We start from the raw sequence: 11,109 nt of genomic DNA on the forward strand, positions 1-11,109 counted from the left end.
AAAAAAAAAAAAAAAAAGAACAAAAAATACATATGCAAAATAAGAAACTGAGAAAGCCACAGAAATACAGAGAATTTCACAAAATAATAGAAGCTGGCTGGGCACAGTGTTACATGCCTGTAATCCCAGCACTTTGGGAGACGAAGGAAAGTAGATCTTTTGAGCCCAGGAGTTAGAGTCAGCCTGGGCAACATGGTAAAATCCTGTCTCTACAAAAATTAGTTGGGTTTGGTGACATGTGTCTATAGTTCCAGCTGCTCAGAAGGCTGTAGTGGGAAGATTGCGTGAGCCTGGGGGGCGGAGGTCACACTGAGCCAAGATGGCGCCACTGCACTCCAGCCTGGATCACAAAGCAAGACCCTGTCTCAAAAAAAATAATCATAATAACAATAGAAACTACTTTGTAAAACTCTATATAATTAAATTAAATATGAATAAAATAAATAAATTTCCAGTAAAATGTGAGCTACCAAAAGTGAACCCAGACAGCCTGAACAGACTGGTTTTTTAAAACATTTTTATGGGTACACAGTAGGTATATATATCTATGGGTTATATAAGCTTTTGATACATGCATATAATGCATAATATCAGGGCAAATGGGATATCCATTACCTCAAGCATTTATCCTTTCTTTGTGTTATAAACAATCCAATTATACTTTGTTATTTAAAAATATATGATAAATTATTAGACTGATTTTCACAAAATAAATGAAAGAAGTTTTAAAATAGCTACCCACCAAACCAAACAAAAACAAAAACAAACACACCAGGTCACACGGTTTCACAGGAGAATTCCACAAAATCATAAAAGAGCTGATAATATCAATACTATTTTAAAACTGTTATACATTTGGCAGGGCGAGGTGGCTCACGCCTGTAATTCCAGCACTTTGGGAGGCCAAGGTGGGCAGATCACAAGGTCAGGAGTTCCAGACCAGCCTGACCAACATGGTGAAACCCCATCAATACTAAAAATACAAAAATTAGCCTGGTATGGTGGCACATGCCTGTAATCCCAGCTACTTGGGAGGCTGAGGCAGAAGAATTGCTTGAACCTGGGAGGCAGAGGTTGCAGTGAGCCAAGATTGCATCATTGCACTCCAGCCTGGGCAACAAGAGTGAAACTCTGTCTCAAAACCAAAAACCAAAAACCAAAAACCAAACCAACCCAAAACAAAAAACCTGTTATACATTTTAGAAAATGGAAAACTTCTAATTTTTTAGGAAATAATACCAAAACTTGAAAAAGACTGTACAAAAAAGGAAGACAGCAGATTAATCTGACTTTTGCATTTTAATTTATAAAAGTAAAGTATTAGCAAACAGAATCCAGCATCAATTAAAAGAATCGAGGAGTGCTGGTTTGGTTCAATGTTTGTTAAAAAGAAGAGAAATATCACATCGTCAGCTCCATAGATGCTGAAAAGACATCTGACAAAATTTAACACATAGTCTTGATAAACGTACTTAATAAAACAAGAATCAGCAGCTATTCCTTAATATGACAATACATACAAACATACAATACTTAATGCTTCTAAAGCAAGGAAAAAAAAGGATGCACATTAATCACTACTATTTAATCCTAATTAGTCTATATAATCTGATAAAAAAAATAGAGAATAAAAATGCAACCCCAGAGCCCCATGTACAATAACAAAACAAAAAACAAACAAAAATCCAAAGGAAGAGGTAAACTTATCACTAGTTGCAGCTGATGATTATGGCCCAGGAGCCCCAAGAAAATCATTTGAAAAAAATACCACAAACAATAATGGAATTCAATAACACAGAAAGAGAAAAAGTATACAGAAAACAAATGCTTGCATGTACATAAGCAACCAATTAGAATCTATAAACCCATTTGATAGCAACAAAAAGGAGAAAATATCCTGGAATAACAAGAAATGGCCTGGGTGTGGTGGCTCAAGCCTATAACACCAGCACTTTGGGAGGCTGAGGTGAGTGGATTACCCGAGGTCAGGAGTTCAAGACCAGCCTGACCAACATGGTGAAACCCTGTCTCTACTAAAAACACAAAATTAGCCAAGTGTGGTGGCGCATGCCTGTAATCCCAGCTGCTTGAGAGGCTGACACAGGAGAATTGCTTGAACCTGGGAGGCAGAGGTTGCTAAGAGCTGAGATCGCTCGATTGTACTCCAGCCTGGGCAACACAAGAGCGAAACTCTGTCTCAAAAAAGAAAGAAAGAAAGAAAATAAACGTGAAAATTTAAGTGAGGAAAGCTTTAAGATCTCTTGAAGAAAACAAAAGTAATCTTGAACAAATGGAAAGACACAGTATATTCTTTGACAGAAAGACAACACCTTGAAGATGCCAATTTTAAACTTAATTTAAAAATCTAATAAGATCTCAATAAAAATAACAATCTGTCCTCTCCCACTCACTGGATCTAAACAAGGTATTTCTAAAGCTTACACATCGGAATGGCCTGGAAAACGCTGAAAAGAGAAAATGGGACTATCAAATATTAAAAGTCATAAAAGAAATGACTGATCGATACATATGTATGTGTGCACACACCAACATACAAACAAACTCCTGCACAGCAAAAAACAAAACAAAACAAAACAAAAACAAAACAAAAAAAACTCCACTATACCAAAGGACAAAAGACAAATAGCAACCTAGGTAAAATATCTGCAACTCATGAAAGATGAAAGGCTAATTTCCCTAATTATCACGAGGTCAACAGATCAAGATCATCCCGGCTAACATGGTGAAACCCTGTCTCTACTAAAAATACAAAAAAAATTAAGCCAGGCATGGCGGTGCGTGCCTGTAGTCCCAGCTACTTGGGAGGCTGAGGCAGGAGAATTGCTTGAAACCGGAAAATGGAAGTCACAGTGAGCCGGGATCGCACCACTGCACTCCCGCCTGGCAACAGAGTGAGACTCCATCTCAAAAGAAAGAAACACAAGTGCCTTATATTTGTGAAAAGGTAGTCAAATGCAAATTTAAAAGACACAAAGAAACTATTTCTTACAAATCTGATTGATAAAAAAATCTAAGAGTTTGACAACTCTAGTGGCAAAGATATAAGGAAACTGGTACTCTCATTCATTGATGCAAAATATTTACAATCTCTATGGAGTGTAATCTAGCAATAATGACACAAATTACAAATATTAATACATTTACCCTTAACTCATCAGTCTAACCTCCAGGAATTTATCTTACAGACATATCTTAATATACATAAAATGATATGAAACAGAAAATAGCTAAAAATAACCCTAGTATACATCTAAAGAAAACTGGTTAAATCTATCCCCTTCTCAATCATATACTACACAATGGTAGGTGCAGTTCAAAAAATGCCCTAATCTTTAAGGATCCAAGGGATCCTTGGAGGAATGTCTAATTTCAGGTACTGGGCAGGAAATACAAGATGAGCAAGGAATATCCTGCTGTGCCTGAAAGCAAGAAAGCCTTCAAACACTTAAGAATTATCAATAGGACATTGTGCTTTTCCACAGAAAAATTCCACCCAATGCAAAAAGAAAAACAGAAAAATTACCATTGGTAATCCCTAGTGAAATAAACAATTTGGGTCACAAGAATCAGTGAACAGAATATTAGCAATTCAAATGTTAAGTAAGAAATTTATAATGGAGAGATCTCTGAATCTACTGATAAATCCCTGAACCTAGAGACTGATTTTTGCATGACTAAAATTGGGACCAGTAGATACTGTGTTTCCTAATATGACACAATAAAACACTTAAGCATTCTGAACCAGAATGGAATCAAACTTCTACGCTTTCATTTCCAGAAAATAAAGGGGATAGAGGAACAAGGTAATAACACAAGAAAACAAAAAGACAAAATCAGATTTGAACATATTCTACAGAACAAGTGACCAAGTTTCCGTAAAACGTCGATGGCATACAAGAAAACAGGGAAGGAAATGGGACTACTAGATCGAAAAAGGCATAATAATCAAATGTGACGTGTGGATCTTGTTTGAATTCTGATTAGAACCAGCTAACTAGAAAAAGGCATATTTCAGACAATCAGGGAAATCTAATTATGGACAGGTATTAGAGGGTTCAAATAAATGCTTGTTTATAATTTCCTACATATGCTAATGACATTGCTGCTATAATAATAATAGAAAAAACACCATAGTTTTAGAGGTACACATTGAATTAGTAGGGACAAAATAAAATGCTGTGTGGGATTTGATTTAAAAACACTACCACAGAAGAAGAAATGTACTCGGATAAAGCAAAGGTAGAAAAATTCTGACAATCTGAGTAATGGCTGCCTATATGGTAGTCCATCATACTATTCTCTCTGCTTTTATATAAACTTGAAAATATTTGTAAGAAAACACCTAAAAACAAGAATGCAATTAGCACCACATTAAGATCAGCAATAGGCATAACACCTGGGGGTCACCATGACCAACAGAATTATCTTTCTTAAAATATGTATTTCATAATGAAATGTTGGCTTAGAGTTAAAAGGGCAAAAGTGAGTTATAATAGAAGATTGCTCAGATAACCAAGTCAGGGCTTTTAAATCTGTCTTCATGCTCTTGCTTCATGTTTAGCAGCATTTTAAGACAAGTGCTACAGGCTTTCTAAACAAAATAAAAATACAATGTTTTTCCAGTAGATCATGATACATGTCCAAATATTACTTCAATACTCCAGTATGTATAATTACATATAAAATGTATGTATACATATCATACAGAAATCTACCACCCAATACAGAATATGGCTTTAGTTCCCTTACCATCGATATTAAGCATCATTTTCCACATGGCAGGCCGAACAGACTGATGGAATCCAAACCACACTTCCCTGCCCCCTCCCAGAGGGTGGTCATATCCTTCTGGAGCTGAGAAAAAGGAACGCCCCACAGGTGTGTATCTACAAAAATTAAAATGGCATGTTCAATCCTTTCCTTCTCACACAAGTATTTAAATCTGCAGAAAAGGAAAGACTAGAGTACAATTAATTTATCATAATGATGCATATCATTATGAATATAAGAAACTAAACATGTTCCAAATTTGTGAAAGCAAAAACTACCCACTCTAAATGAAAAAAATCTGCTGAAATTCTCCTTTCTCAAAACTGTTAGTTGAAATAAGAATAAACTTTATTTAAAATAATTGGTCAAAAAAATAGGTTTTTAAAAATTAGCAGTTACAACCTTAAAAATGTTAACAAGTAAATACTTATTGATCAAAAAGATATTTCTATAAATGTCTTTGCAAGACATACTATTTTTCTTTAAAAAAATATACTGAGTCAGGTGTGTGGGCTCACACTGTAATCCCAGCACTCTGGGAGGCTAAGGTGAGAGGATCACTTGAGTCCAGGAGTTTGAAACCAGCCTGGGCAACATAGGGAGATTCCATCTCTACAAAAAAATTTTTTTTTAAATTAGCCAGGCATAGTGGTGTATACCTGTGGTCTCAGTTACTCAGACGGCTGAGGTAGGAGGATTGCTTATGCCTGGGAGGTTGAGGCTGCAGTGGGCCATGACTGTGCCACTGCACTACACCTTGGGCGACAGAGTGAGACCATGTCTCAAAAAAACTCCAACCAAACAATAAAAAATACACTGGTAGATGTGCGTGCACATACAGGCGCATACCCTACAAGTGAGGACCTAGGGTTAACAAAAAGCAATTCAACACAATTTGATAATATTGTATAAACAGTGAAACTGCTTTTAAAACAAGATAATATAACTAAAGAAATACATCTGAAAACAGATGTTAGTTAAAACTTTTGATCCTAAGAGTAAGGGTGAGGCATTTTTCTATAAAATTATTCATGAGACTAGCTGAGCTAATGATGTATAGTTACTTGCAAAAGCCAGATAATTTTCTGTAACGTACTCCTGTCAATGAATTTGTATGCGTGCTATTCCTGTTCAACATTTCAGTTGAACAATCAAAATATATGACAAATAAAGGTGAAGCAAGGGAAGGCTGCAAAATTCATTCTTGGGAGTTTAAAATCTAAAGAGAAAAAAAGTAGAAGCACCCACTTCATGGAGGGCAGATGTCGTAGCACCACATCAACAGCATGGACAGGGTTAGTGCTGATTGGCTTGTCTAATTCCAGTGGCTCAGGCAAGGTCCGTCCTGTCAGTACTTCATGCAGTAGGTGCCAACTCACCCGAGAGACAAATTTGATTGACACCTTAAAAGGTCGATCTTTTCCACCTTCTCCAGGTAAAGTAACGTCTAAATCTACCTGTTGATGGGAAAAGAGTTGACTGGTAAATGTTCAAAAAGATAAATACAATTATTTTAGATTTAACTTACAAAAATATCTAAGAGAAAACACGGTAAAAATAAAAAAATCAATAGACTAAAATATGCCATTTATTTTTTTGTAGAGAAAATTTAAATAACATAGTTACTCATGCCAGCATTATGTGTCATTGCAAAGTACTAGAAGCTACCTAAATGCTCCAACATTTATGCAGCTATGAAAAAGGAATGAGAAAAATCTCTTGAAACTACTGTGGAATAAATTTTGAAGCTATACTGTTAAGTGAAAAAGCAAGGTACAAAAGATTACAAATAGTATGACATCTTTTATGTGAGAAAGGAGGAAAATATTCACATATCTGCTTACTTCTACAAAAAGAAACATAGGAAGCATGAACCAGAAACAAAGAACTAATTACTTTCAAAGGATGGGAGGGAATGGACTGGAAAAAATAAGGGACGAACAACTCTGAGTATATGTTTTGATGTAATTTTGACATTTGGAATCATATTAAAGTTCTACACATTAAAAAAAGGAAAAAAAAAAAAAAAAGGCCAGGTGCAGTGGCTCATGGATGTAATCCCAGCACTTTTCAAGGCTGAGGCAGGCGGATCACTTGAGGTCAGGAGTTCAACCAGGTTGGCCAACACGGTGAAACCCTGTCTCTACTAAAAATACAAAAGTTAGCCAGGTGTGGTGGTGGACACCTGTAATCCCAGCTACTAGAGAGGCTGAGACACGAGAATCGCTTGAACACAGGAGGTGGAAGGTACTGTGAGCCCAGATTGTGCTACATCGCTCTAGCCTGGGAGACAGAGTGAGACTCCATCTCAAAAACAAAACCAAACCAAACCAATTTTAGGCCGGGTATGGTGGCTCACTCCTGTAATCCCAGCACTTTGGGACACTGAGGCAGGAGGATTGCTTGAGCCAAGGAATTCTAAACCAACCCAGGCAACAGAGCAAGATCTAGTCTCTATGAAAACTTAAATTAGCCAGGTGTGATGGTGCATGCCTGTAGTCCCAGCTGCTCAGGAGGCTGAAGCAGTAGGATCGTTTGTGCCTGGGAGGTTGAGGCTAGAGTGAGCCATGAGTATGCCACTGCACTCCAGCGTGGGTTACACAGTGAGACCCTGTCTAAATAAATAAAAATGGGAAAAAATTAAATCAGAATCAAATGAACCAAAACAAATTTCAAATAAATAGCATAACCACATTGAAAGAAAGGAAAAAGGAAGGACTAATTCAAGTAACTCTTGAACATAGTATGTATACTGACAATAGTCTTAATTCCAGAGTTAGAGAAAGGGTGGATTTAGAAGAAGAGTTACATACAAAATATAGCCTTGAATACATTAGTAGGTTTGTTTTCTGTAGTGGTCTGAGCATAGTTATTCATAAGCTATTTTTTTGTTGTTGTTTTTTGAGACAAAGTCTCACTCTGTCACCCAGGCTGAAGTGCAGTGGCACGATCTTGGCTCACTGCAACCTCCACCTCCCAGGTTCAGGCAATTCTCCTGCCTCAGCCTCCTGAGTAGCTGGGATTACAGGCGTGTGCCACCACACCCAGCTAATTTTTGTATTTTTAGTACAGACAAGGTCACCATGTTGGTCAGGCTGGTCTCGAACTCCTGACCTTGTGATCCACCCTCTTGGGCCTCCCAAAGTGCTTGGATTACAGGCGTGAGCCACCGCGCCCAGTCCACAAACTATTTTATATATACTGTAGGACTCAGCAAATGAGGAGGAGTGGTGATGTTTTGAGGAGCCAGGAATCTAACTAAAGAAGGAAGATACAAATATGATATGGAGTAAGGAAAAGAGAATCCCATGGGGCATAGACTGGAATTGGAAGAATCGGGTGTGAACTTATGAGTTCATATACGTGTGTGTGTGTTTCACATATGCATGTGTGTTAGATTTACCATATAAAGTGTAATATGTTTTTATTATGTTTTATTTATCTACTTATTTATATATTTCCTATCTCTATCCATTGAAAGGGCTTAGAAGCACATATACCCCAGCAGCAATGAACACACCAATACCCAAATTTTAATTTCAAAATTGCATTTGCCAACTAAAAGAAACCAGAGCTCCTCAGAGAAATGGTTAGTTGCAGGACTGCAGCAGGGAAACATAAAATAAACCAGGAACATCTTGTGCCAGAAAGTAACGAAGTAGAGTTATGCACTGCATAATGATTTTGGGTCAGCAATGGGCCACAAACACACAGTGGTCCCATTAGATTAATGAAGCTGCCTTATACAGGTATACCATTTTAAAAATCTTTTATAATGTATTTTTACTGTAGCTTTTCCATATTTAGATATGTTTAGATATATAAATGTTTACCATTGTCTTACAAGTGCCTACAGTATTCAGTATACCCTACATAGGTCTGTAGCAATAAAGGGGCATACTAAATGGTGTAGGGGCATAGCAAGTTATACCATTTAGGTTTGTGTAAGTATACTCTATGATGTTAGCACAATGACAAAATTGCCCAAAGACGCATTTCTCAGAGCACATCCCCATTGTTTTAGGTGATGCAGGACCGTATTCCTCAAAAAGTGTCATTTCAAAAGGACATAGGAGTCAGCTTACAAGAGTTCCCACTGGTCAAATCTGGGACAGTCTGGGCAGTGAAATCAATAAACAGAGTAAAAGAAAATACTCTCCCTTACAGCAGATTAATGAATATACAAAGAAGGAATGGCAGAATTAGAAAGTCACCACTTCTAGCCCGTTGCAGTGGCTCACGCCTGTAATCCCAGCACTTTGGGAGGCTGAGGCAGGCAGATCACAAGGTCAGGCGGTCGAGACCATCCTGGCTAACACGGTGAAATCCTGTCTCTATTAAAAATACAAAAAATTAGCTGCCGTGGTGGTACATGCCTGTAGTCCCAGCTATTTGGAGGCTGAGGCAGGAGAATCGCTTGAATCTGGGAGGTGGAGGTTACAGTGAGCCGAGATCGATCGTGCCACTGCACTCCAGCCTGGCGACAGAGCAACTCAGTCTCAAAAAAAAAAGAAAAAAAAGAAAATCACCACTTCTACACAGTAATAATCCTTTCAAGCAAGAATAGTCAATTGCCAAAAAATCTAATGGGCAACAGGATCCTTAAAAGTATTTCCCATTTCAAAATTTAAAACTTCTGTGTATCAAGGGCCACAATCAACAGAGTGAAAAGGTAACCTGTGAAATGTGAGAAAATAGTTGCAAATTACATATTTTATAAGAAGTTAATATCCAGAATATGTATGGTTAACCTCCAGAATACCGAAATTAATATCCAGAATATATATAAATAACTCCTACAATGGTATTAAGTTTAGCTAAAAAAAATAAAAATAAAAAAATAACTCCTTCAACTCACTACAATCACCACCCAAAACCCAAAACAAACAACCCAGCTAAAAAAATGGGCAAAAGACTTTACACATTTCTCCAAAGAAGATATACAAACGGCCAATAAGCATACAAAATTATACTTAAAATCACTAATTGTTGGGGGACATGCAAATCAAAAACCACAATGAGATACCATCTCACGCCCACTAGGATGGCTACTATTAGAAAACAAACCAACAAAAAAGCCAGAAAACAAGTTGGCATGGAAGTGAGAGTTTGGAACTCTTGTGTACTGTTGGTGGGAATGCAAAATGATGCAGCCATTTTGGAAAACAATATAGCAGATTCTCAAAAAATTAATAATCATCACATGACCCAGCAAATTTACTTCTGGGTATATATCCAAAAGAACTGAAAGCAGAGTCTCCGTACTTCTACATCTATGTTCATAGCAGGATTATCTGTAATAGCCAAAAGGTGTCCATTGATGCATGAAGGAATAAACAAAATGTGTTATATACATACAGTGGAAAATTATTCAGCCTTGAAAAGGAAGGAGATTCTAACACATGCAACAATGTGGATAAACTGTGAGGAAATTTTGGTAAGTGAAATACGCCAGTCATAAAAAGACAAACACTCTCTGATTTCACTTACGTGAGGTACGTAGAACAGTCAAATTTAGAAAGTACTATGGTGGTTGTCAAAGTTTGAAGGGAGGGAGCAACGGATACTGATTATTGGATATGGAGTTTCAGTTTTGTAAGATAAAGACAATTCTGGGAATGGATGGTGGTCATGTGTTTAATACCATTGAGATGTACCATGAAAATGGTTAAGATGGTAAATTTTATGTTATATATGTTTTATCACAATCAGAAAAAGAATCTCCCTACAAGATACTTATTAACTACAAGGAGAAAAAGAATAGCTCAATTGGAGAAAGCTGGCAGACACCAATTTAATCAAAGTTAACATCACCAATGATGGAACAAATACATACTGCGTGCTTCCTGATATGACAAACTGATAAGGAAAGAACGCTTATATAATATTCCTGCCAATAATGCATAAACAGAATGTAATCAAGGGGAAGCATCAGACAAACCCAGACTGAAGGACATTCTACAAAGTAACTTGCCTATAATCTTCAACTATGTTATTGTCATGAAAAAAAAAAAAAAAAAAAAAAAAAAAAGCTGGGGAAAGAAAGACATGGTATCTATATCATGATCCTGGACTGGATTCTGTAACAGAGAGGAAAAGAAATGCTAAAGGACATCATTAGAACAATTGATAAAACTGGAATTTGTATTGTTGATTAAAGTATCATATCAATGATAAATTTAATGAACTTGATAACTGTACAAGGGGTTTTAATCATTGTTCTTAGGAATATATAGTAAAGTATTAAATACTAGCCTAGCGTGGTGGCTCATACCTGTAATCCCAGAACTTTGGGAGGCCAAGCTGGGCAGATCATTT

At 36.9% G+C, this 11,109-nt stretch overlaps 1 protein-coding gene across 2 annotated transcripts in view; it reads right to left on the bottom strand.

Moving 5' to 3' along the window:
- The window catches only part of LOC108284369 (protein argonaute-3), a 123,395-nt gene that overhangs the window by 76,597 nt on the left and 35,689 nt on the right, over positions 1-11,109 (bottom strand). The window contains exons 4-5 of one of the 2 annotated variants that reach the window (XM_017501077.2): positions 6,040-6,248; positions 4,771-4,907 (exon numbers count right to left, since the gene is read on the bottom strand). In XM_017501077.2, the coding sequence (XP_017356566.1) occupies positions 4,771-4,907; positions 6,040-6,248 (346 nt within the window). Of the gene's footprint in view, positions 1-4,770; positions 4,908-6,039; positions 6,249-11,109 lie in introns of those variants that run through there. The other variant, XM_017501083.2, reaches the window with a different exon arrangement.

The sequence above is a fragment of the Cebus imitator genome, unplaced genomic scaffold (genome assembly GCF_001604975.1).
Source record: "Cebus imitator isolate Cc_AM_T3 unplaced genomic scaffold, Cebus_imitator-1.0 Scaffold277, whole genome shotgun sequence".
Classification (NCBI taxonomy): domain Eukaryota; kingdom Metazoa; phylum Chordata; class Mammalia; order Primates; family Cebidae; genus Cebus; species Cebus imitator.